Source organism: Mesoplodon bidens, assembly GCF_964165515.1.
Source record: "Mesoplodon bidens genome assembly, chromosome: 4".
In the NCBI taxonomy this organism is placed as follows: Eukaryota; Metazoa; Chordata; class Mammalia; order Artiodactyla; family Ziphiidae; genus Mesoplodon; species Mesoplodon bidens.
Genome location: NC_138160.1, coordinates 140,149,533 through 140,176,690, shown reverse-complemented (window position 1 = coordinate 140,176,690; position 27,158 = coordinate 140,149,533). Strand labels below are relative to the sequence as shown.

The window sequence follows — 27,158 nt, the reverse complement described above, 5'->3', positions numbered from 1 at the left end:
GACTCAGGAGCCGCCGCCAGCGGAGGGCCGGGCGCAGCGGCCGCGGCGGGAGCAGGGCCGAGCGGACGGGGGGGCGCGGGCCCCCCGGGCGGCCGCGGCCACTCCTCCCCCCCGGGCCGGCGCGGCGGGGGAGGCGGAGGATGGAAACACCCTTCTACGGCGATGAGGCGCTGAGCGGCCTGGGCGGCGGCGGCAGTGGTAGTGACGGCAGCTTCGCGTCCCCGGGTCGTCTGTTTCCCGGGGCGCCCCCGACGGCGGCGGCCGGCAGCATGATGAAGAAGGACGCGCTGACGCTGAGCTTGAGCGAGCAGGTGGCGGCAGCGCTCAAGCCCGCGGCCGCGCCGCCCCCGGCCCCCCTGCGCACCGACGGCGCCCCTGGCGCGGCGCCCCAAGACGGTCTGCTTGCCTCGCCCGACCTCGGGCTGCTCAAGCTCGCTTCGCCTGAGCTCGAGCGCCTTATCATCCAGTCCAACGGGCTGGTCACCACCACGCCGACAAGCACGCAGTTCCTCTACCCCAAGGTGGCGGCCAGCGAGGAGCAGGAGTTCGCCGAGGGCTTCGTCAAGGCCCTAGAGGACTTACACAAGCAAAACCAGCTGGGCGCGGGCGCGGCCTCCGCTGCCGCCGCCGCCGGGGGACCCTCTGGCATGGCTGCGGGCGCCGCGCCTCCCAGCGAGCTGGCCCCGGCAGCGGCCACGCCCGAGGCGCCCGTCTACGCGAACCTGAGCAGCTACGCGGGCGGTACCGGGGGTGCGGGGGGTGCTGCGACGGTCGCCTTCGCCGCGGAGCCCGTGCCCTTCCCGCCGCCGCCACCCCCAGGCGCGCTGGGGCCTCCGCGCCTGGCCGCGCTCAAAGATGAGCCGCAGACGGTGCCCGACGTGCCGAGCTTCGGCGAGAGCCCGCCGCTGTCGCCCATCGACATGGACACGCAGGAGCGCATTAAGGCGGAGCGCAAGCGGCTGCGCAACCGCATCGCTGCCTCCAAGTGCCGCAAGCGCAAGCTGGAGCGCATCTCGCGCCTCGAGGAGAAAGTGAAGACACTCAAGAGTCAGAACACGGAGCTGGCGTCCACGGCGAGCCTGCTGCGCGAGCAGGTGGCGCAGCTCAAGCAGAAGGTCCTCAGCCACGTCAACAGCGGCTGCCAGCTGCTGCCCCAGCACCAGGTGCCCGCGTACTGAGCTCGCTCGCGGGGCGCATGCGCGGCCTCCTCCCAGAGAGGCGGGCTCGCGTGGTTGGGGGGGGCGTGGGCGCCCCGGACTCGCAGAGGGCGCGGCCCCGGGATCCCCCCCTTGAGGGTGCCAGGAGTCGGAGAGGGCGCCTGAGACTCGACAAGCTGGACCCCCTGCTGCCGGGGGGCGAGCGCATGACCCCCACCTTCCCCGCCCTCGCGCTGCCTCTGTCCCGGGCGCGCGGCCACCCAGTGTTGCACAAACCCGCGCGTCCTGGCCGCCCCTTTGTACACACCGCCGCCGAAGGAGGCTCCGAGGGGGCGCAGCCTCAAGCCCTGCGTTTTCTCTTCTTTTACTTTTTTTTTTTTTTTGACTTTGGAAGAGAGAAGAACAGAGTGTTCGATTCTGCCCTATTTATGTTTCTACTCGGGAACAAACGTTGGTTGTGTGTGTGTGTGTTTTCTTGTGTGGGTTTTTTAAAGAAATGGGAAGAAGAAGAAAAAAACTCCCTCCTTCCCTTTCCTCGCTCTCGCTTCCCTTCCCCTTCCATCCCTCCGACGCCCCCTCCTCCCGCCCTTTTTCTTCTGTTTGTTTTTTTGTTTCGTTTTGCTACGAGTCCACATTCCTGTTTGTAATCCTTGGTTCGCCCGGTGTTCTGTTTTCAGTAAAGTCTCCTTACGCCAGCTCGGCTCTTCGCCTCCTTCTTCTCCTGCCGGGGCCTGACGGGGTGGGCGGGGCCTGGCCCGATCCCCGTCCCCTCCTGCCTCCTTCGCCTCCTCCCTCTGCCCCTGCTCAGAGGAGGAGGGAGTCGGCGTCCGGGAAGAACCTGCACATCTGGCGCTCAGCGAGCGCCATCTAGGAGCGCCTGGGCGCGGGGCCGACTCCTGTCCGGGTTGGGCGGGGGACATTGGGGTTTCCAACCTGAGTTTGGAACTAGCCAGCCCGCCGGTGTCCCCTTTGTCTCCCCTTCGCGGAGGAGGGACTGCAGGAGGGAAGGGGGACAACTTCAGCCCGAGGCAGGGAGGAAAAGGCAGAAACTAACTTTCCGGGCTTCTGTTTGCCTGTCTGTAAAATAGGCAGAGCAATGGTAAACTTGTCCCATAAAGTTGTGAGGATTAAGACAGTTCGTTTACAGAGCAGTTCTTGGCTTACAGGTGGCGCTCAATGTAAGCTTGTATTATCGTTTGTCGGACGGGGAACGTGAGTCTCAGGAACAGAAGGAAGGTTGGCACAGGTAGGATCTGACCCAGTCAGTCTGCCTCCGGGACTGGAGGTGTGGTTAGGTTCTATGGGACCACTGACTTGGAATCCAGGATTTTTCAAGTACTGTCTGAAACACCCCTCCCCCAACATCCTATTCTCCCATTTTGAAGAAACTAAGGTTCAGAGAGGTTGAGTGACAGGCTTCAGGTCACACAGCCTTTTTTTTTTTTTTTTTTTATGTCACGCGGGCCTCTCACTGTTGTGGCCTCCCCTGTTGCGGAGCACAGGCTCCGGACGCACAGGCTCAGCGGCCAAGGCTCAGGGGCCCAGCCGCTCCGCGGCATGTGGGATCTTCCCGGACCAGGGCACAAACCCGTGTCCCCTGCATCGGCAGGTGGACTCTCAACCACTGTGCCACCAGGGAAGCCCGAGCAGCCTTTTTTAGGAGACCGAGCAGGGACATTTGCACCTTGGGTTTCTCACTTCCAGAGCCTTGACTGCCAGGTTACCCTCTTCCCCTGCCTGCTTTGGCTTTTGCTACTGTGGGGGCAAAAGACCCTGGACCTTGGGCTTCTGCCTCACTTGGGGCCCGAGGGACATGAGCATTGGTGGCCAAGGACACAGGGCAAGAGGGCAAGTGAGCTTTGAACTCCAATTGTGTACCCAACCCTGATAGGGAAGGTGGGCAAATCATGCCTGTTTTACAGATGAGGAAACTGAGATACAGAGAGGTGCAGAGAAGAAACGCCTTGTGCCCACAGTCCCTCAGCCATCGAAAGAGTGGGGCTTCACCACATACAAGTTCCCTCTTCCTCCAGATCACCCTGTCTGCGCACATTTCAAGGCTTCAAGAGCTGCTTTGGGGTTTGTTTTTTTTTAACTATGTGACCTCTCTTTGGTACCACCTTCAGGCAGATGTTTCAGGAGAGGGGTTTGAAGTGAAAAGAGGGCTGATGCTGAGGTTGGGGTGTCCACACAGAGACCAAGAACCATGCTTGGGGGTCAGAGCTTCACTCTTCAGGAGACTTGGGTCCCAACTTGGGTGCCAATTTGCCCAGTTTGCTGCTGTAACCTCAGCCAAGTTCCCTGCCCATGCTGGCCTTTACCTACTGTGCTGTGAAAAGGATGTGTTTCCCGTGTCCAGGTAACGTCTCAGGTCAGAAGTTGGAAGTGCTTGGGAGATGAACAGCAGTGAAATAGTATTCAGGCGAGGCGTACACTGTGCAGCCCCCAACCTATAGAGAAGGGGAGGCCCAGGGAGGTTACGAGATCTACCAGATACCCCCTCACAGCACTTCCGACACCAAATGAGTGGGGTTTTTTTCCACCACACTAACCAGTTCTCCAACTGCAGACACCAACTAGGTATCCTACAATTCAATTCTGACGCTCTACCTGGAGTTAGCACAGACCACACAGGTGAAGAGTTCAAGACTGCCCCACTTGAGACGCTGATCACAGGTTGCCACCTGTGCTTTTTTTTTGCGGTACGCGGGCCCCTCACTGTTGTGGCCTCTCCTGTTGTGGAGCACAGGCTCCGGACGCACAGGCTCAGCGGCCATGGCTCACGGGCCCAGCCACTCCGCGGCATGTGGGATCTTCCCGGACCGGGGCACGAACCCGTGTCCCCTGCATCGGCAGGCGTACTCTCAACCACTGCGCCACCAGGGAAGCCCCTGTGCTTCTTTTTATTTAAAAAAATAATTAATTTATTTTTGGCCCTGGGCGGCATGGGCATGCAGGGATTAGTTCCCCCACCAGGGATCGAACCCGTGACCCCTGCAGTGAAAGAGCTGAGTCTTAACCACTCCGCGGGAATTCCCGCCCCCCTGTACTTCTTAAAGACTGGCTATAAACCCGAGGGTTCCCACCAATAGGTTCAATAATTTGCTATAACAGCTCACAGAGCCCAGGAAAGCACTTGACTCACTCTTTCCAGTTTATTTTAAAGAATACAACTTAGGGACAACCAGATGGAAGAGATGCATAGGGCAAGGTATGGGGGAAGGGCGAGGAACTTCCATGCCCTCTCTGGGCACCTCATCTTCCCAGCACCCCATGAGTTCACCAATGCTTGGGCAGGATTGATGAAATCACTGGCGTTTGCTGATTAACTCAATATCCAGCCTGTCTCCCCTCCCAGGAGGTCTGGGAGGTGCGGCAGAAAGTTACAACCCTCTAATCATGCCTTGGTCTTTTTGGAGACTAGCTCCCATCCTGAAGCTATCTAAGGGCCCTGGCCACCGTTTATTTCATTAGCATACAAAAGACACCACTTGGGAGTTTACAGAAGTTTTAGGAGCTGTGTGCTAGGAACCAGGGACAAAGATCCTGCTAAATGGCAGCACGGGGGCTCAAACCCAAGCCTTTTACCTGCCTAAAAGGAGCCTTGGGGCTAGGTGGAGGCCCTGTCTTTTCACTTGCATGTGACCTGAAGGGCATTTTGGAAACCATAGATCTGGCCCTTACTTGCCACTTTTCTGGAAAAAAGGCCTTGACTGCACCTGGCCCTGGGCAGGTCAGTTTCTCTTTCCAGGCAGCTCCCCACCCGAACTATTTCCCTTCCTTCTGGCCTCGGGACCTTTGCACAGCTGCAAGCCTGATACCCCTCTTCCCTCAGCCACCCAGCTGAGCTTCACCTCTCAAGCTCTGCTGCAGATGCCCTTGTTGGGCTCCATCAGTGCTCTGTGCTTCCACTATTATTGCCCTGATCACCCTGGATTTGTGTTTGGCTCACTCAGGTCATGGATGGGAACTGTCCTGGTCACTGCTGAAACAAAGGACATAAGTCTTGTCCCATATCCCTAGTTTTGCCCAAAGCCACACCCACAGTGTGGAGAAGACAGGGGATCTTTGCAGAGGAAGGCTGGGCGTCCCTGTTGGCCTCTTGTTCTGATGCCCCCCGGTGGCTCCCCAGGGAGGCCAGGCAGAGGCCTCTGGGCCAGGCTGTGTGGCTTTGGCAGGACACTACTGAGCTGAGGCCAAAGTGTGTGTCAGCCGTGGCCCAGCCAGCAGTGATTCACACCAGGCCTTGGCCCAGCCCCAGGAGGTGACCAGGGATGGTGGCCTCACTTCCCCTTCCAGGACTGTGGCTCAGGGTCAGTGCCCACTTTTGCCAGGCAGTGGGAAGATCCCAAGGGGCCCTGGGCCTGGCACTACCCTAAGGAGCCCCCATCCTCAAAACCAGACACTCTAGACCCTTTAGGATATAAGTCAGAGCACAAGAGCCATGGCTTACCCCTCACCTTCTCAACAAAACTCAAACTCCTGTAGTCCTCTCTGAAGCCTTACCTATACAGTCACCCTCCCTGCCCTCTTGTCCCTCCCTCCAATGACTTTAGCCTCCTCCATATTCCCTAAACATGCCCAGCTGTTCCCACCGCAGGGCCTTTGCACATGCTCTGCTGTCCATCTGGGATGCCCTTCCCACAGCACACCCCCAGCCAACTCTTTTTCTCTCTCTATGGGGCTCAGCCTATCCCACCCCCACTTTGGTTCCCTCGTAACAGTTTCACACCCCTAGATTATTTGAGTTGTTTGTGTCCCTAGGTCCAGGTCAGGTCCCAGCACAAAGTAAGTGCTCAGCAAAGACCCAAGGGATGAGACTGAGGCCACCTCCAGACACATGGAGGGGGAGATTTTGGGGTCCCGTCTGTGCTCAGAGCCCTAAGTTTCTACTCAGGATGGGCAGGCAAGATGTAGCAATCACCATGCCCTCAACCCTGACCATGACCTGGGTCCTGCCCCCTCCCCCACCCCACTGAGTCAGCCTTCTAATACCCCCTCCCCACAGGAGATGGGATTGGCCGGAACCTGGCTGTGAGTCACAAAGCCACTGTGGCACCAGCGCCCCAAGGCGCTGGTAGGGCTGGTGGGTTCAGCTTCAAGGGCAGGTGAGTGAGGCTGGTGGCACGTTTGGTGGGGGGCAGTACGTAGAGACCTGGTCATTCTCCCCTGGCCCCCAGTGCCTTCAGAGTCCTCCTGGGCCCTCCAGACTGCTTTGAGGGGTGGAACAGCTCCACAGCCTCTCATAGCAGGGGTGCTAGGGGCCCCCAGAGGCCTGATGGTGGGTTTGTCTGCCTTGGGGGCCCAGCCTGGAGAGCCTATCATGTCTTCTTGGGAAGCTGGGAAAGTGGTCTTAGCTCATGTGACACATGTGGAAGGCTCAGAGGGGTTTACTCAAAATTGCCTAGCTGGCCACTGAGCTTATGTGTCCGTGGCTCCTATTCCTTCTTTTCATTTCCTGCCCTCCTGTTTCTCTCCCTCTGTCCTTCCTTTGTCTCCTTATTCTGATTGAGCTTATCGAAAGGGCTGAGCCATGTGGTTGAGAAAACCTCAGAACCTGGGATGGACCAATTTGGATCCTGAAGCGGCTGTCACCAAGTTCTGAATCCTGGGCCACATTCATCCATCCATCCATCGATCCATCCATTTATTTATCCTTCCTTTCATCCTTCCATTTATCCATAAATATCTCTTGAGCACGTACTATGTGTACTGTTCTAGACACTGGGACAAGGGCAAACAAAGGGTCCTCTCTGGTGGGAAGCTCACAGTCTAATGGGGGAGGCAAATAGGAAACGATATAAAGAAGTAAGACACAGTATGTTGGTACTTCCCTGGTGGTCCAGTGTTTAAGACTCCACGCTCCCAATGCAGGGGGCCTGGGTTCGATTCCTGGTTAGGGAGCTAGGTCCTGCATGCCACAAGTTAAGAGCCCGCGTGCTGCAACTAAGACCCGGCACAGCCAAATAACTACATAGATTTTTTAAAAAAAGAAAAAAAGACACACTGTGTTGCCTCAGGTTCCTCCTCCGACATGGGGACAGTGACTGTGCCCACCTCCAGGGAGCCAGCTTCAGGCCAGTTTGCTGTTACGATTCAGTTCACATTGATGCCCATTGTGCCTGGGGCCTGGCCCATCTTGGGGCCAGATATTCTTGAAAACAAATCGACTGTGATCATCTCTGTCTTGAGATGTTTAGTCCATTATCATATCAATGATTAATATGATTGAATTTAAATCTACCATTTTTACTACTTTTCTTTCTGTGGTCTCTGAATTTTATTCCTCTGTTCCCCCTCTTCTGCCTTCTTTTGGATTATTTGAATCTTTTTCAGAATTCTATTTTAAATTAACTACTGTCTTTTTTTTTTTTTCTTTTTTAGGGGCTGCTCAAGGAACTGTAATCCTTAACATATATCCTTAAGTCACAATTGACTTAGACTTACTATTGCTCTACTTCACCTAAAATGTAAAAATCTTCCAACTGTATAGGTCCTTTTACCCTCACCATTGTCCTTTATTCTCTTTGTCATATGAATGACATCTACCTAGATTATAAATGCCACAAGACAATGTTTTAAGTTTTGCTTATACAATTATATGTGTTCTTTAAAAGAGGAAAATAATAGTCTTTCCTATTTATGCAGGTATTTATCATCTCTTATGTGTTCTTCATTTCTCCCCAAAGATCTGTTTCCCTCAAGTGTAAATCTCCTTCAGCTTGAAGAACTTTCTTAGTAGCATTTATTGTAATGCGGGTGTGCAGGTGACAAATTCTTTTAGTTTTCTTTTACCTGAAAATGTCTTTATTTATTTTTTTTTCAAAAAAATTTTTTATTGAAGTATAGTTGATGTACAATATTAAATAAATTATAGGTATACCGTATAGTGATTCACAATTTTTAAAAGTTATGCTACATGTATAGTTATTATAAAATATTGGCTATGTTCCCTGTGCTATATAATACATCCTTGTAGATTATTTTATACATAATAGTTTCTACCTCTTAATCCCCTACCCCTAGATTCTTAGGAAGCTAAAGGGACACACCTGAGAAGGTATGGTGGCATCAGACCCTCTAACTGATTAATAACAAGACACATCAACAAGCACTTACTCAACAAGCAATCTGTGTTGGTTGATTATGTGCCAGGCTGGTAATAGAGCTGGGGACACAGCAGTACAGCCCTTGCTCTCCAGTTAGCATGGTAATCTTGGAGGTAATCACCCATGACTGCCGTCTGGGCACAAATCATCTCTCAGGGCATAGGAGCTACACAAGCCACAAGCCACATAAACCAGGTTCTTTGCACATTTTGGACCAAGCAGAGATGACCAGTCACGTGTCATCTTGCTTTTCTTTCTTTCTCCCTTTCTTTCTTTCTTTCCTTCTTTCTTTCTTTCTTTCTTTCTTTCTTTCTCTCTTTCTCTCTCCCTTTCTTTCTTTTTTATCAAAGCATAGTTGATTTATAATGTGTTAATTTCAGCAAAGTGATTCAGATATATATATATATATATATATATATATATATATATATATATATATATTCTTTTTCAGTTTCTTTCCCATTAGAGTTTATTACAAGATATTGATCATCTTGCTTCTTTTACTTCCTCTCTGAGGCAGAATTGATTCTCATTCTTTGCATACTACTTACAGAACCACTTTTGTTTCTGAGGAGTTTAAAACCTTTTTATGCAGCTTGAAATCTCTGAGTATCTCTGTTGGCGGCTATTACTTCATAGAGTCTACAGAGAGAGGTGTGCATGAGATTTCTTTGAGTGCCTAGCCCACCAACCCCACATTGAGGGGGGGAATTCCACAAAGCCTATCCATTTTGAAAAATTTCAGTGATGCTTTATGTCATACAGTCATCTCTATTCTGACTTGCAGGACTTCCCAGGGGTAAATTGACCAAAAATGGGCAGCAATTCAAGATTCAATTCAAGGATTTCCCTGGTGGTGCAGTGGTTAAGAATCCGCCTGCCTATGCAGGGGACACGGGTTCAATCCCTGGTCCGCGAAGATCCCACATGCCACGGAGCAACTAAGCCCGTGTGCCACAACTACTGAGCCTGAGCTCTAGAGCCCGCGAGCCACGGCTGCTGAGCCCGCGTGCCACAGCTCCTGAAGCCTGTGTGCCTAGAGCCTGTGCTCAGCAACAAGAGAAGCCACCGCAATGAGAAGCCCATGCACCGCAACGAAGAGTAGCCCCTGCTCGCCGCAACTAGAGAAAGCCCACACGCAGCAATGAAGACCCAGCGCAGCCAAAAAAAAAAAAAAAAAAAAAGATGCAACTCAAGGAGGACCAGCTTCTGTTTTCTGTAAAATGTCTTTAACTTTACTCTCAAAGGACATTTTCTCTAGATATAGAATTATCAGTTGGCAGATTTTTTTGTTCTTTCATCACTTAAGGTGCATGTCAGTTCTCAATTTATTACATCTTGCCTCCAAATGTACCTTTCAATATGTCCATTACTCTGTAATATACCAAGGAGTTCCTTTCATTGTCTCCTTTCAAGTGAGTGTGAATCTTTATCAGTAGAGGGTACTGGTGAAACATTGCAGGAAGTGTCAGTGGTAGAGGCATGAAGATTCCTGGTGAACCTGCCCCACTCATGGATCTAGAACGTCATCCCTTTGCGACTTAGCAGACATGACCTGGTGAAAATCTTTCTGTAGCCTTCTTGACCCAAAACCCAAAGCCCCCACGGTAGCCCACACACTCTGCAGGCCTTCTGCCCCCACCAGCAACTGGACTCCTGATGTGTGCTCATATCACCAGTTACTGATCATCTGTTCCTCCACGTGCACTTCAGGGGGTGGCCTTTTGCTTGCCTGGCAACTCCAGCTCTGCTTCGGTCTGGCCAAACCAGCAAATATCTCTGCCATCTGGTGGGTCAAACCACATCTTCTCCAAGGGGGTTTAACCTCTTCCAAATTTGCCCTTCCTTGGGGATACTCCCTCAACCCTAGGAAACCACATTAGAGTTTCCTTTTGGCTGCGCTGGGTCTTCGTTGCTGTGCGCAGGCTTTCTCTAGTTGTGGCGAGCGGGGGCTACTCTTCGCGCAGGCTTCTCATTGCGGTGGCTTCTCTTGTTGTAGAGCACGGCCTCTAGTGTGAGGGCTTCAGTAGTTGTGGCTCGTGGGCTCTAGAGCGCAGGCTCAGTAGTTGTGGTGCACGGGCTTAGTTGCTCCGTGGTATGTGGGATCTTCCCAGACCAGGGCTCGAACCCATGTCCCCTGCATTGGCAGGCAGATTCTTAACCACTGTGCCACCAGGGAAGTCTCGACTACTCTTCTTTTTCATGATCTTCTTGGCTACTCTCATTTACTCTTCCATCTGAACATTGAAATCATTCCATGTTCAAAAAACTCCCCATTGGGATTCTAACTGGGCATGAATTACACTCTATGAATTGTGATATTGTGTAATAATTTATAGGAATTCTTTCTTCCTAAGCACATGGTACATCTTTCAGATGGATTTTGTCTCTTTTCCTAGCCTTCATATAACTCCTCTGGCTTTTGTGTAATATTTGTTCCTATGAATTGTGTGTGTGTGTGTATATATATATATATATATTTTTTTTTTTTTTTGGTCGTACCACCCAGCATTTGGGATCTTAGTTCCCTGACCAGGGATTGAACCTGGGCCCTCAGCAGTGAGAGCATGGAGTCCGAACTACTGGACCGCCAGGGAATTCCCTGGACATCACTATGAATGAATGGTATTTTTTTCTCATTTATTTTTTTCTCATTTCCATTTCCAGCTGGTTTTACCTCAAATACAGAAGAGCTATGGGTTTTTGTATGCAGCCATGTGCCTTAGGAAATTAGAAAATTAGAATCTCTTGGGTCTTCTGGGTTGACCATTCCTGCTGAGCTCTCCTTTTCAAACATTTACACTGATTATTCAAGTCCTTGTCATCTTGTTTTTGCTGTAACCACCAAAAATAATGATACCCGCAGCAAGGCTGGGCAACATCTTTCTCCTTTCTTTAACAAAAATGACTTCAGTATTTCACCATTTAAAATGACATTTGCTGTGGTTTTTTAGTTAAGCTTACCATTTTTAGGTACTATCCTATCTATTTTTTAAAATGTTTATTAGAAATAGCTATTGGATTTGATAAAATGCTTTGGTCAAAATGCTTTGGCCCTTTTTGAAAAATCATATGGCTATCTTTTAGATTTCTAGATGTAATGAATTACCTTGGGAATATTTAGAAATTGAACTATTTTTACATCTTTGGAATAAATAGTACTTGGGTATAGTATTATTCTTCTGATAAGTGGTCATGTTTTTAGCATCTTTGCATCTTATCTGTTGGTGAGAGCTAGATTGTGGTAACATTTTCCTTTTTTCCTTCCTTTTTTTCTTTTTTAAAAAGGGAATTACAAGGGTTTTATTCTTACTTTTTCTATGAGTTTGTTTTTGAAGTCTCATTCTTTTCTTTTTTAAAAAACGTTTTTCCCCAGTTGTATTGAGATATAATTGACATACAGCACTGTATAAGTTTAAGGTGTATGTACAGCATGACTTGACTTAGGTATATCATAAAATGATGATTGCAATAAGTTTAGTGAACATTCATCATGTCATATAGATACAAAATTTTAAAAAAAGAAAAAAATTGTTTCCTTGTGATGATAACTCAGATTTACTCTCTTAACAAACATATGGCATATATAACATACAGCAGGTTGAATTATTTTAATCATGTTGTACATTATATCCCTAGTACTTATTTATCTTATAACTGGAAGTGTGTACCTTTTGACTGCCTTCATGCAATTCCCCTGCCCCCATCCCTACCCCTTCTGGTGACCACAAATCTGATCTCTTTTTCTATGGGTTTGTTTGTTTGTTTTTGCAGTATAATTGACCTACATTAGTTGCTGGCATACAATGTAGTGATCTGATATTTCTATACATTAGAAAAGGATCAGGGCTTCCCTGGTGGCGCAGTGGTTGAGAGTCTGCCTGCCAATGAAGAGGACACGGGTCCGTGCTCTGGTCCGGGAAGATCCCACATGCCGCAGAGCGGCTGGGCCCGTGAGCCATGGCTGCTGGGCCTGCCCATCCGGAGCCTGTGCTTCGCATCGGGAGAAGCCAAAACAGTGAGAGGCCCGCGTACCGCAAAAAAAAAAAAAAAAAAAAAAAGAAATTCTATCTGTTATTTCTATGTTGGATTGAAGCAGGGGTCAGGTTCCCACATCACATCATTCTGCCACCTTGACTAAAAGGCCAAACTCCCTCATTTTTTCTATATCCTTTTTTTGGGCTGCATTGGGTCTTCGGTGCTGCACGCAGGCTTTCTCTAGTTGCCGTGAGCAGGGGCTACTCTTCATTGCGGTGCACGGGCTTCTCGTTGAGGCGGCTTCTCTTGTTGCGGAGCATTGTCTCTAGGCACACGGGCTTCAGTAGTTGTGGCAAATGGGCTTAGTTGCTCCGCGGTATGTGGGATCTTCCTGGACCAGGGATTGAACCCATGTCCCCTGCATTAGCAGGCGAATTCTTAACCACTGCACCACCAGGGAAGTCCTGGGCTATTTTTTATTTTTTATGATTATTTTTTAAATTAATTAATTAATTTAGGCTGCGTTGGGTCTTCGTTGCCGTGCGTGGGCTTTCTCTAGTTGTGGTGAGCGGGGGCTACTCTTTGTTGCAGTGCGCGGGCTTCTTGTTGTGGTGCCTTCTCTTGTTGTGGAGCACGGGCTCTAGGTGCGTGGGCTTCAGTAGTTGTGACACGTGGGCTCAGTAATTGTGGCTCACGGGCTTAGTTGCTCTGCAGCATGTGGGATCTTCCTGGACCAGTGTTCGAACCTGCGTCCCCTGTATTGGCAGGCAGATTCTTAACCACTGTGCCACGAGGGAAGTCCCCTGGACTATTTTTTAAAAAGTCAAGTCCTATGGTGCCTGTGGTTTGCAACTTGCATTTTTCATTTAAGATTATGCTCTGATTATTTGCTTACCTCATTACATATTCCTCAATATCACTTAAGAGTATTTTGGCCTCTATATGAAGGTGATGCAGAGAGAAGAGACCCCAGGTTAGCTTTTCACAATCCGAAGAAACCCACGTGACTGGTCTCCCAAGCCCCCTCATGTCCCCTCCCAGTCACCCCACCACAAGGGCAATCCCACTGTCTAGACTTTTAATAGCAGACCTTAATCTCTTCTGTTCCCTTTTAAATGTCCTATAATCGGAATAACCAATCTGTCCTCTTTTATGTTCAGCTTCTTTCACTCAAAACAATGTATGTGAGATTTCTCTATAGTGTTGACCTCATTCTCATTGATGTGTTGAATGGGTATAAATAAGTCAGTATTTCTATTTCTATTCGTTCATATTAATATACTGATGAATATACACTTGATATTCATTATTCTGTTGATGGGCATTTGGATGGTTTCTGGTTTGGGATGAGTATAAAACACTTGGACCTCTTGAGTATATTTGTCAGGGTGGAATTCTTGAGTTCCCTTCAAGATATGGATCGTTTCTGCAAGTGGTTGTGACATATTCACCTTTTAAATTTTAGCCATTCTTGTGGGTCTGGACACCATTTCTAATGGCTGGATAGCATACCACTGTATGAATATTCAATTGATTAATTTTTTTTTTTTTTGCTGTACGTGGGCCTCTCACTGTTGTGGCCTCTCCCGTTGCGGAGCACAGGCTCTGGACGCGCAGGCTCAGTGGCCATGGCTCACGGGCCCAGCCGCTCCGTGGCATGTGGGATCTTCCTGGACCGGGGCACGAACCCGTGTCCCCTGCATCGGCAGGCGGACTCTCAACCACTGCGCCACCAGGGAAGCCCTCAACTGATTAATTTAAACCACCATTTGGGTTGTTTTCAGTTTTGACTCTTCTAAAAAATATAGTGATGAACATCCTTGAGTACTTTTCTTTATGCACTTGTAACTGCCCCCTAGCAATCACCTTTTTGGTTATTTCCAGTTTTGTTTTTAGGTACAAAATAACACTGGATATATGTAAAATAGATAACCAACAAGGACCTACAGTATAGCACAGGGAACTATACTGAATACCTTGTAATAACCTATAATGGAAGAGAATGTAAAAAAGGAACATATATGTATATATATTTATGTATGTATAACTGAATCACTTCTCTATACACCTGAAACTAAGACAGCATTGTAAATCAACTATATTTCAATAAAAATTAAAAAAAACCCCACTGGAATAGACTTACTTGCACATTCATCTTTTTTTTTTTTAATCCAAAAACACGTGTGTGGAGGAGATTCACTGACAATTGTAGCAGAAGTGCCAATTCTTAAAAAATTAATTAAGTTATTTATTTTTGGCTGCATTGGGTCTTAGTTACTGCACAAGGGCTTTCTCTAGCTGTGGCGAGCGGGGGCTACTCTTTGTTGCGGTGTGCAGGCTTCTCACTGTGATGGCTTCTCTTGTTGTGGAGCATGGGTTCTAGGCACACCGACTTCAGTAGCTGTGGCATGCAGGCTCAGTAGTTGTGGCTCGCGGGCTCTAGAGCGCAGACTCAGTAGTTGTGGCATACGAGCTTAGTTGCTCCGTGGTATGTGGGATCTTCCCGGACCAGGACTTGAACCAATGTCTCCTGCGTTGGCAGGCAGATTCTTAACCACTGCGCCACCAGGGAAGCCCAGAAGTGCCCTTTTTTTTTTTTTTTTTTTTTTTTTTTTGCGGTACGCGGGCCTCTCACTGTTGTGGCCTCTCCCATTGCGGAGAATAGGCTCCGGACGCGCAGGCTCAGCGGCCATGGCTCACGGGCCCAGCCGCTCCGCGGCATGTAGGATCTTCCCAGACCGAGGCACGAACCCGCGTCCCCTGCACTGGCAGGTGGACTCTCAACCACTGTGCCACCAGGGAAGCCCAAGAAGTGCCAATTTTTTTTTTTTTTTTTTTTGTTTTGTTTTGTTTTGTTTTGTTTGCGGTACGCGGGCCTCTCACTGTTGTGGCCTCTCCCGTTGCGGAGCACAGGCTGCGGACGCGCAGGCTCAGCAGCCATGGCTCACGGGCCCAGCCGCTCCGCAGCATGTGGGATCTTCCCGGACCGGGGCACGAACCCGTGTCCCCTGCATCGGCAGGCGGACACTCAACCACTGCGCCACCAGGGAAGCCCAAAGTGCCAATTTTTGATGGTGGCTTTATCCTACCCTTTGGCCTAACTGGTATTTCTCTAGTTTTACCTCTGAATGCGTGAGATTTGCAAAGAGAAAAAAAAAAAAAAAGTTGTGTTTTTTTTTTAAAGAGAATTTAGGTTTTTTTCTTTTATCATCTCTTTTCGTTTTGGTCTTGGGGACAGAGCCAACCCAGGGCAGTGTTGCTGCACAATGCATGGGATGAAGTGCTGAAGGCTTCTTCCTCTAGCAAGCTGGCTTCTGAGATTGCACCTTCTCTTCCTGCTTTTCCTCCAGCCCTATGACCCTCCAAGGTATGAAGTTTGGCTGGTCCAGCCAGAAAGGGGTACTTCTGCAAAGTAAGTGTCTATGCTCCAGGTTATACATCAGGGCTGCTTGACAGTGTCTGAACTCTCTCTGCATCAAAGTACTTCTGAAAGCCAGTCATCCCCTCATTCTTTCTTCTACCACCCTTCCATCTGTAATTGATCTATCCATCATCTATGTTATCCTCCATTCATTCACTGATCCATCCAGGCATTCATCAATCCACCTCCTATTCATTGATCTCTTTACCAATTCCTTCAGCTTTCTTCATTCACACACATTTATCTACTCAGATGTCATCCATCCATCTGCCCACTCATCTATCCTCCCTCCCTCCATCTATCCATATATCCCACCACCCACCCACCCATCCACGCATCTATCCATCCACCCACCTACTCACCTATCCATCCATCCATTCCTCCATCCATCCATTCCTCCATCCACCCACACATCCATCCATTTATCTGTTTACTCACTCATCCATCCGTTCATCCATCCATCCATGTGTCCATTTCCTTATTTACTTATCTGTTCATCAATTCATTCATCAACTTCATCTACTCATCCATTTGCACCCTTACCCTTCATCCATTCCTCCAACCCATCCAGCATTCATTCCTCCACTGATCTATCCATTCAGTATCTAGCCATGCGACCATCTATCCATCCAACTTTCAGTCCACTCATGCACTCATTTATTGGTCAAGCTAGCCACCCAGCCAATACCTGTTCAAAACCTGGAGCCAAGCCCTGTGACTGAAATAGGGCCACAGAAGTGACTCAGACTTGGTTCCCGCCCTCTAGGAATTCATAGTCGATGGAGAAAAGCAAATAATAACACCAGGCACACGCACACACAAACAGGATATTTCCAAAATACTGTGATCAGTGCTGTACTCACAGTATGTTCCAGACACAGAAGAAGGTCGAAAAGCAGATAGGTGGTCAGACATTCAGGTGAGAACGTGCCCTGTGTGCTGATGTTGAAGTAGCCACAGGGTGATAGGGAGACACGGGTACCAAAGGCCACCTGGGCATGTGGCTGGGAGAGAGAGGGCCTGCAAAGGAGAAGAGGAAGATTGCAAGGTGCCAGGAGCAAGATGTAGGTTCTGGGGTGAGTGCCCGCCCCAGCCAGGAGGCCTCGTGTGTATATTACACTGCTCCCTGACCACTTCCTTATAAACCCCCACAGGCAGAGCTGAGCCGCCTAGGAACCAAGACAATGCAGCAAGCAACACAGCTACAGGTGTCACCCAGTGGGCAAAGCTCCTATCAGCCCGTCCCCAACCTCCAAGACAAAGCAGGGATACTGCGTCCACAGCCCCAGCATGAGCCACCTGCATCCAAGGAGACCCTTCTGCAACAGCCAGACAAAGGCAAGATTGTGGCTCATCATATCCCATGCCTCCGGGCTGTGGTGGAGAGACAGGCCTTCGAGAATGTCCTGGTGGACGAAATGGACATGATGCTGTTCCATGCAGCCACCCTCATCCAAGCCAACTGGAGGGGCTACCAGCTCCGGCAGAGGCTAATCTCTCAGATGATGGCGACCAAGGCCATCCAGGAGGCCTGGCGACGCTTCAACACCAGGTGCCTCCTCCAGTCTGGCAAGACGGTGGAGAAAAAAGCGAAGGTGGAGGAGGGGGACATCCCTTACCACCCGCCCCAGCAGGTGCGGTTCCAGCATCCGGAAGAGGACAAGTCCCTTCTGGCCCAGCCCACCATGGTGAGCAAGGAGACCCAGTTTCCCTCCTCCAACAGCCTGGCCACTTATACCCACCAGCTGGCCCTGCTGCAGTCCCAAGGCATGTCACAGCCGGGTACGTGCTCTGTCGGAGGCCCCAGCGTCGCCTTCCTTCCACACCAGACCGTTGCCATCAGACTTCCGTGTCCTGTGAGTCCAGAGGCGAAGTGCCGCCCATGCCTGCTGACAAGAACCGTCAGAAATGCCTGCCTTGTCCACGTAGAGGGGGACACGATGAAGACCAAGCAAGTAACTGCCAGAGCCAACAAGGCAGGGGCCCCAGGACCACCACCATCCAGAAGGTGTGCCCAGGCAGTTCAAGGAAAACTCAAGGTCAAGACCCAGGCCTACATGGAAGCAGAGGTCCTCGAAGGGCCACCACAGACAGGCCCAGCACTTGTGATAACCAAGACCATACCCCAGCCGGTGCCCACAATGACAACCACCAAGACCGCACTCCAGATGTACCCAGCAGCCACAATGACCAAGACCCCACCCCAGGTGTACCCTACATCCCCAGTGACCAAGACCCCAGCCCAGACGTGCCCACAAGCCACAGTGACCAAGACCCCACTCCAGTCATGCCTGGAGGCCATGGTGAACAAGATCCAATCCCAGCCCTGCCCAGTGCCCGTGATAACAATAACCAAAACCCCACCCCAGCTCTGCCCAGCGACCCCAGTGACCAAGACCTCAGTTCAAATGAGACCATCAGCCTCGATGACCAACACTTCACCCCAGACACGACCAGCAGCCATGATGGCCAAGATCCCACCCCAGTTATGCCTGTTGCCCTCGATGATCAAGTCTCCAACGCAGACACACCCTGCAGCCACAATGACCAAGGCCCCGCCCCAGATGTGTGCAGTGCCCGTGATGGCCAAGACCCCACCCCAGGTGCGCCCGGCAGCCACGATGACCAAGACCCCATCTCATCGGACACTCCAAGGCGTCTCGGTGACCAAAGGTCCTCCTGCCCAGACACGCCTGGCGGCCATGGTAACCAAGACCCCAGCTCAGTTAGGCTTGGTAGCCACCATCCTCAGGACCCTGTTCCTGCCCCCTCCAGCAGCTAGAAATCTCAAATGTTCATCTTCAGCAGCGGCGGCAGCTGGAATTCCCGACACCTCATCCCACACATGTCTAAGTGGACCACAGGCCAAGGCTGTGGTGAACGCGAGGCAGGCAGCAGGGGTGACCAAGGTCTCACCCCACTCATACTTGACTGAGAGAAAAGTGAAATGCTTTGCCCCATCACATCTGGGGGCTGGGGATCCCAAGGCTACAGCCAGGCCTCCTTCGGAAGGTGAGAAAATCAAGGCCTTCTCCCAGAAACAGGTGAAAACGGAAACAGCATCTAACATCAGTGTGGCCATGGAAGTGCCAGTGGTTTCGTCCTGGTCAAAAGTGGCTGAAGACAGGAACAAGCAGACACACCTGAGGACGGATGTCGTGAAGGCCCTATCCCAGGTATGTGAGCCTATAGAAACAGCTGTGGCACATCTGGGTGCATGTCTGCCTCAGGCACAACCGGCCCCGTGTTCAACCACAGGCTCGCTCCAGGCACATCTGCTGGCCGAGCCGACCAAGCCCCTGTCCCAGGCACATGTTTCTACCAAGCTGACCAAGGGCCCGTCCCAAGGACATCCACCCCCTGGGCTGACCACAGCCCTAGCCCAATCACATCTGGGCATGTGTCTGTCCATGGTGCAGTCCCAGGCACATCTGCCCACCAAGCTGACCCAGGCACAGTCCCAGGCACATCTGGCCACAGAAACAGCCAAGAGCCTCCATGCAGCCCGCCAGGCCGCTGAGCTCAGCAGCAAGACCCAGTCCCAACCATTCCTAGTCGAGTTCAAGGCCTCCACCCAGCCCTGCCAGCACGTCGGCGCTCTGCCCCGAGCCAAGCCAGAGGACAGACTGACCCAGCTCCTGTCCCACAGCTACGTGCAAGGCAAGGCCACCCAGGGCCCACGCCAGGGGGTCTCTGAGGGCCAGAACACTCTGGTGCCTCTGCTGGCCTCTGCTGGACACACCACGTGCAATGTCGAATCCTGGGGGGACAGGGCCCAGCCGTCAACAACCAGCCCAGCCCCGCCCTGCCAGGAGGAGCTGGCAGCCTCCCAGCTCGCTTCCCTATGTGCTGAGCTGGCTGCCCTGCTGGGCTCCCAGGAGAACCTTCGTGCCCTGCTGGCAAAAGCCCTCTCCCAGGGGGATGTGAGGGCGGCCCTGGACCAGGCCCTGTCCAAAGAGGTCTTGGGAGCCACGATGGCCAAGGCCCTGCCTCAGGGCATCCTGGGCACGGCGCTGGTGAAGGCACTGTCCTGGGGCAAGCTGGCCACCAGCCTGTTCTGCACCCTGTCCCGGGGCGAGCTGCTGGCAGGGTTCACTAAGGCCATTCAGGGCAGACTGGTGGACGTGCTCAGCAAGGCCCTGGTGGAGTGGGAGCGGGCCATCTTGAACCAGGCCCTGTGTCAGGGCGAGCTGGGCATAGTCCTCAGCCAGTCTTTTTCTCAGGTGGCCCTGAGGTCTGGAGTCATCCTCCCCAAGGCTGCCGCGAAAACAGCGGGAAGCGGGGTGACTGTGATGCTGACCCCAGTGGAGGTGGACTGCAAGGGGAGCCCGTCGGCTGCATGGGGGCCCACCCTGGGCCCCATGAGACTACAGCCCAGCAAGGTCAGTGTTCACTGGGGTGGGGCCTGGGAGGGTTTCATCACAGGCTGGCCCTCCAGGCTCTTGGAAGAGGTGGGGGGTGGAACCATGCTCGGGGGTTCACCCTGCTCATCGGTGGTCTCTGTGGGTGCCTCCTTGACTGCTGGACTCCTTGACCCCATGACCATTCATCAGTATCCCCTGATTGCTGCCCCGGACCCCACTCTGTCACAGGAGATGGGACCCAGCAGAGACACCCTAAATTTGTACCTGACCCCCAAGGTCCATGAGGCAAATGTGTGCCTGCACCCAAGGGCTAGTGAACTGGCATCAGATCTCAGTCCCATGGTGAGTGATGTGGACCCCAATTTGCCCAACTCGCCGCACCAGCAGCCGCCCCCCTGGCTATGGCAGCCACTCATTGCCAATGGCGTGGGCCCAAGCATGAGATGGCTATCATTGGCCAGTGGCAGCATGACTCCAAGCACCCACAATCCACACGAGGTCAGCAGGGTGGCCCCACATTCATGGGCGTCGTCGGGGGAGGGCAGGGTGGTGGCACCGGGCAAGCTTCCCGGAACTACAGGTCGTGGGAGGGGCACCCACTCCCACTAGTGTGCCGCCGCCTATGCGGGGTTGGCTTGCGGGTGTCAACCCTCCAGGGTCAGCAGGGTACCTCCTGGTGTGTGTCGACCCTCAGTGGCCAGAGGTCCGCAACAGCCATCTATGGTCCCTGAGGAGACCATGCAGAGAACTCAGTCCCCAAATCATAAACGAGCCTCTATGGGCACTAGGGAGATGACCAACAAGGTGACCCCAAGTCCACCACATGCCTCCATGGTGAACAAAGCACAACCACAGGCCCCCAAGGCCTGTGTCATAACCCCAGATCTCCGGCCCGGCTCCATGGCTCCTGGTCATTGCTGGGCACTCAAAACTCAGGTTGATCCCAGTGTGTTCCAATCCTCCCCAAGCAATAGGCTGGTGCCCACCCTTCCCCGTACAGCCATCCCTGGGCAGGAGAAAAATCAAACACGGGGTACCATTTCCAGTGCTCACTGCCTACAGGAGCTGATGACTAGCCGTGTACTTAATGAACTGGTGTCCACTTTGCCACAGGGTCCAGACAGTGGCCTGGCCAGAAGCTTCTCCCAGGGCTCCACAGACTATGGCCCCAGTATGAGCAATTCCCAGAGCTCACTGCGCAGCTGCAGTTCACTCAGCCTTTCCACCAAGTCTGTGGCCAGCATGACCGGTGGGCACAGGGACCTTCATCTAGATCCTCTCCTCTCTGGGGCGCATGTGGAGAGGTCCCAGGGACCTGGGAATATGGAAGAGCCTGAGAGCAGGCCATAGGCACATGACTCCAAACCTCCACGACCAGTCTTCTGCAGCCTCAGAACTGATCCCCATTCTGCATCACAGTTCAGTGGCCAGTCGCATGACCTTGAGTGTCCACTGGGGCTCAGATGATGAGGGAGATATGTCCTCAGACCAAAGCTCCATGAATCTGAAGGAGAGCTTGTCCCAGAAACCCTATAGGACTGGGTTGACCAGAAGTCTGTCTTTGAGTAATGTGGTCCCTATGGTCTATTGGTGGCCATCTGTGGCCAGTAGGTTGACCCCATACCTATCCCAGCCTGTAGTAGCCAGTAAGGTCGCCCCAAACCCAGACCAGCTCTCTATGGCCAGTAGAGTGATCACCAGCCTATCTGAGCCATCTGTGGCCAGTAAGATGACTCCCACCCTAAGCTTGTCATCTAAGGCCAGTAAGATAACCCCCAGCCTAAGCCAGACATCCAGGACCAATAGGGTGGCCCTTAGCCTAGCTCAGCCATTGGTGACTGATGGGGTGGTCCCCAGCTTTGCACAGCCATTGATGGCCTGTAGGGTGGCCCTCAGCCTAGCTTAGCCATCCATGGCCGGTGTGGTGGCCCTCAGCTTAGCCCAACCACCTGTGACCGGTGGGGTGGCCCTGGGCCTAGCCCAGCCATCTATGACCACTGGGGTGGCCCCCAGCCTTGCCCAGCCACCTGTGAACAGTGGGGTGGCCCCTAGCTTAGCCCAGCCGCCTGTGACTTTTGGGGGGACCCCCAGCCTAGCCCAGCCACGTGTGGCCAGTGGGGTGGCCCCCAGCCTTACCCAGACACCTGTGACCAGTGGGGTGGCCCTGAGCCTAGCCCAGCCATCTATGACCACCAGGGTGGCACCCGGCATTGCTTAGCCCAGCTGCCTGTGACTCGTGGCAGGGCCCCTAGCCCAAGCCAGCCACCTATGACTGATGGGATGACCCCCAGCCTAGGCCAGACATGTAGGGTTGGTGGGGTGGCCCCCAGTCTAGCCCAGTCACCTATGACCATTGGGGTGGCCCCTAGCCTAGGCTAGCCATCTTTGACCATTGGAGTAAACCCCTGCCTAGCCCAGCCATCCTTCGCCAGTGGGATGGCTCCTAGCTTAGGCCAACCTCCTATGGCTTATGTGGTGGCCCCCAGCCTAACCCAGCCATCTGTGGCCAGTAGGGGGATGCCCAGCCTGGCCCAACCACCTGTGATCAGTGGTATGGGTTGTGCACTCTGTCAGCCGAGTTGGGCCCGTAGCGTGGGTTCAAACCTACTGTCATCAAGGGTGAATGCAGTGGCTTCCAGTCAGCCTCATTCATCTTTTGCCATTGAAGTCACCTCATGTGCACCATATCCATCAGTGGCTAACAGCATGGGCCGGGGTCTGAGCCAGCCAACTGTGTCTACTAGGGTGGACCCATGTCAAGATCCTCTGATGGTTAGTGGGGTGACCCCAAATCCCCAGGCACCTGAGTTCAGCAAGGTGGCCCTTGGGTTTCATCAGCCATCCAGTATCAGTGGGAGGCTCCCAATCATAACTGAACAATCTGCCGTCACTGTTTCAGCTCCAAGTCTCTACCAGGCATCTGTGGCCAGTGGAGAGGACTCTTGTCTGGGCCAGGGAACCAGTATATCTCAGGGGATTCTGTTCAGGGGCATGGCTACAAGCATGTCCCAGGGACCATGGCTGTGGCACGCTCCTAAATGTGCCTCAGGGGACTTTGGCTGCTGGCACGTTCCTAAGTAGGTCTCGGGTACCTATGTCCCCTGGCAAGTCAGGGAGTATGGGGTGGAGAAGTGTGGTGACTGGTAAGGGCCCAAGCCAATCTCAGGTGACCAGGGGCATGGCCCCCATTACATCCTGGACCTCTGTGGCTGGTGCCCCCTTGATTCATGAACCAGCCTCAGAGGCGGGACCTGGCTTCTCTCTGGCTTCAGTGCCCGGTGGATTGGATGTGAGTTCATCCAAGTTTTCCCTCACCAATGTGGGCCCCGGCATATCTCAGGTCAATGTCGATCTCCCAATATCTTTGGACCAACAGTGTCCTGTGTTTACAATCTCCAAATCCAGTTACCAACAAGCAGATGCTGTCAGCCAGGAGTCTGGGATGGGCATGGCCAGTGGTGTGGTGCCAGGTTCTGTAGCCAGTAGGATGACCACAACTGTGGCCCCAGGTACTATGGCCGGTGGCATGACCCCTAGTCTTTCCCCAGGGTCCATGATCAAGGGTGTGGGCCAGAGCCTTCCTCAAGGGTCCATGATGAGTTGTGTGGCTCCCAGCCTTCCACCAGGTTATATGGTCAGTGGTGTGGTTCAGACCCTTCCCCCAGGGTCCGTGATCAGTGGCATGGGTCAGGGCCTTCCTCCAGGTTCTGGGGCCAGTGGCATGGCCAGAACCCTGCCTCTGAGTTCTGACATGACTGCAGTGTCCCCCAGCCTGATTGCAGCATCCGGTGCTGGTGGGAATAGGCAAGGTCTCTCTGTAAGACCCTCAGCTAGTCTAACTACTCCAAGCCTACTCCTAGGTTCAGCGGCAAGTGGCGTGGGCTCAAGTATCCCTCCTTGTCCTGTGGCCTCTTGTGTGGACCCAGCATCTATGCCTAGGGGACTGGATCAGAACCTAGTTCTGGAGTCCATGGCTAGTACATCTGGTCCACCTTCCACAGTTGGAGGCATGGTCCAGAGCCTTCCCCAAGGGTCCATGCTGACTGGGATCTCTCCTCGTCCGTATCACGGAGCCCGGGCAGGAGAAGCGTCCACAGCCTCCTTCCAGGCATCCCGTACCCCTGGCCTGGCTCAAGCTCATCTCCAGGAAGCTAATGGCACAGCCAAGGGAGTGTACCAAGTGCCTACGGTTCTGCAAAGAGCCTCACACTTGAGCCAAGCTCTTGGGATGATGCCGTTTGAGACCACAGGCCACCAGACTGTGATGAAGCCAGAGGACCTGGACCAGGCTTTGCCCCAGGGCTCCATATCCAACTGGGAGTCCGAGGTCCTTGAGGCAACCCTGTGGATGTCCCATAGTCCCCTGGCAACTGACATCGACCACAGTCAAGAATTCCCTGCAGAGGATGAGACTCTTCCCAAAGACCAAATGCCGCTCTTGGAGGAGGTGGCTCCCAGCCAAGCTATGTCTATGACCAGTGGCATGGCCTCTGTCCCTCCACAGTCCCCGAGTTTTGCCGAGCACTCCATGGCCAGTGGTGGCACCCCAACTCTGCATCAGAGGTCAGCCAGCAATGGGGAGCCCCAGTTCCCACCTTGTGGCTGCTAGTGGGGTCCCCGGTGTGCAGACAGGGTCTGTCAAGGGCACTTTGGCTCATCAACAGACATCAGTGTCTCACACTGTACCCCGGAGCCCCTCCATGGTTTATGTGGTGCCCCAGAGCCCCTCGGCTTATCAAAAGGCTTTGGGGGCTCACATTATGCCCCAGAGCCCCTCGGTGGCTCATATGTCCCGGAGCCATTCCCACGGGACGATGGCTTCTACTGTCATCTCAGGGTCACCCAAGCTGGCCCATGGCAGTACTATGGCAACCGGTTTACACCCAGGGTCTGCGGCTGGGATGGGGACCCCAAGCACTTCCCGGAAGTCAGGGGCCACCAGCGTGGCCTCACACGTGCCACTTCATCCACCCCTGGTTAGAGGAGTGGCATCCAGAGGGCTCCAGAAGGAAGCCATCCCTGGCGCGCTCCAGAAGCCAGTGTCTGGGGGTCTGATTCAGGATGGCCATGAGTCCCTTGGCCCTAGAAAATCCTTCAGGACCACGCATGATGTCCCTTTCCCACAAATGCCAGACAATTCTGTGGCTGGGACTGGACCCACCCATCAGGAGCAGAAGGATGCCCCCAGGTCCTCACAGGAAGTTCCTAAACATTCCACAGGTGCACCGCTGGCCGTAGCACCAAGAATCCACACTGGTGAGGTGGCACAACGGATGGTCATCCCTAGGCTGAATCCAGGAGTTCGGAGGGTGTCTCTGGGCTATGAGTCTTCACCAAGTGGTTCCCGGCAGCCACCTTTTTTTTTTTTTTTTTTCTGTACGCGGGCCTCTCATTGTTGTGGCCTCTCCTGTTGCGGAGCACAGGCTCCGGACGCGCAGGCTCAGCAGCCGTGGCTCATGGGCCCAGCCGCTCCGCAGCATGTGGGATCTTCCCGGACCGGGGCACAAACCCGTGTCCCCTGCATTGGCAGGCGGACTCTCAACCACTGCGCCACCAGGGAAGCCCCCGGTGGCCCCTTTTTAACCAGGAGTCTCCACTGGTGTCTCGGAATTCCCTTAGCTCCGTGGCTCCTGCAGACAGTCACGGGGCATCCCTGACTCCCGCTGTTCTCCAGGGTCCTGAGGATGCTGGCGTGTCTGGAAGCCAAGAGTGGAACTCTGCCGTCCCCAGTGTAGCGGTCGGGCCCAGGAACAGCACTGCGGTCCCTGGCGGCGCGTGGGATGTCATGGCGGCGGTGGATCCCAGACAGCCGGGGGAGCTGGTGGCGTCGGTGCAGGCTGTGGAGGAGATAATCATCCATGCGGTGGTCATTATCCAGGCGTGTACACGTGGCTTCCTGGTGCGCCATACCATCAAGCTGTGGCATCAGTGGGCCGTCACCATCCAGGCTGCCTGGCGTGGCTACCGTGTACGGTGGGACCTGACCCAGCTCTGCAGAGCCGCCACAATCATCCAGGCTGCGTGGCGAGGCTTCTGCATCCGCTGGAGCTGCACCCAGCAAATGCTGTTCCCAGGCATGTGGGCTGAGATGGGCAGTGGGGCCAGGACAACGTCTGACCACCGCTGCTTCCAGTCCTGCCAGCCACGTGTCTGTAGTCTCTGCCAGTCACTGAGCTCCGAGCTGGGGAGCCCACCCAGCGTGGTGATGTTTGTGGGTTCCAGCTCCCGCAAATGTCACATATGCGGCCATACCCTGCCCACCCGGGTGCTACATGGCACGGGCCAGGGTGCTGCAGGCCAGGCCAGCATGCCACGGGGCTGCATCACCCGGTCAAACCCCCGGAGCCCCTGGCAACCCCATCACCAGAACAAGGCAGCCACGGCCATCCAGTCAGCCTGGAGGGGCTTCACTGTACGCAACCGGCTGAAGCAGCAGCAGTTAGCAGCCAAGATACTTCAAGCCACCTGGCGCAGCCATTGCACCCGGGCCTCTCTCACCACGGATGCGCTCTTGGGACCAGCAGCGTGGGACAACATTCACAGCACATGCAGTGGTGTCTAGGACCTTGGCTTACCAGTGGGGGAACACCAAGGGAGGAGCCATGTGGGTCTCTGGGTCTAATGAATAAAGCCCTCCACAGTCTGGGTCTTGGTCTACCTGTGCTTACGGGGGTGTCTCAGGCATGGTGCGAGGGAAAATGAGAGGGATCTGGAACATCCTGGACAGGAGGGGCCCAAAACTTCCAACCATGCAGTTGGCACCTAGGGTCTGTGGCTGGGATGGGGACCCCAAGCCTTTCCCGGAGGTTAGGGCTGCCAGCATGGCCTCATATGTACCATCATATTCATCCACAGCTAGCAGGGCAGCATCCAGTCGGTTCCAGATGGAGGTACTCCAGAAGCCAGTGTCTGGGGACCTGGCCTAGAATGGCCACCATGAGTCCCTTGGCCCTGGAAAATCCTACAGGTGCACGCACGGGTGCCTCATTCAGGAAATACTAGAGGGTTCCAGCCACATCCAGATTTGAGAGGATGCTGGGCCCACCCCCAAGAGGCCCCGATCTGGGTGAGAGAGAGCCGTACACAGACATCCCCAGCCAGTGGGATCAGGGACAGGGCAGAGAGGGAG

General features: G+C 53.3%; 2 protein-coding genes across 2 annotated transcripts; both read left to right on the top strand.

Annotated features, from left to right (window-relative positions):
- On the top strand, nucleotides 1-1,852 carry JUND (JunD proto-oncogene, AP-1 transcription factor subunit). The gene has a single exon (XM_081232061.1). The coding sequence runs from the start codon at nucleotides 141-143 to the stop codon at nucleotides 1,176-1,178; it is 1,038 nt and encodes a 345-aa protein (XP_081088187.1). The 5' UTR covers nucleotides 1-140; the 3' UTR covers nucleotides 1,179-1,852.
- IQCN (IQ motif containing N) lies at nucleotides 1,196-26,955 on the top strand (the record flags this gene model as incomplete). Its single annotated transcript, XM_081232646.1, is given in 11 exon segments — nucleotides 1,196-1,508; nucleotides 1,966-2,061; nucleotides 6,166-6,265; nucleotides 15,595-15,656; nucleotides 16,820-16,874; nucleotides 16,876-17,770; nucleotides 17,873-18,841; nucleotides 19,889-20,047; nucleotides 25,704-26,564; nucleotides 26,567-26,633; nucleotides 26,885-26,955. Coding segments are annotated over 11 exon segments (3,648 nt in total).
- Between the last annotated feature and the right edge of the window lie 203 nt (nucleotides 26,956-27,158).

Excerpts from the sequence above, each read along its gene's own strand:
- JUND (XM_081232061.1), top strand. The coding sequence starts at position 141 with ATGGAAACACCCTTCTACGGCGATGAGGCGCTGAGCGGCCTGGGCGGC.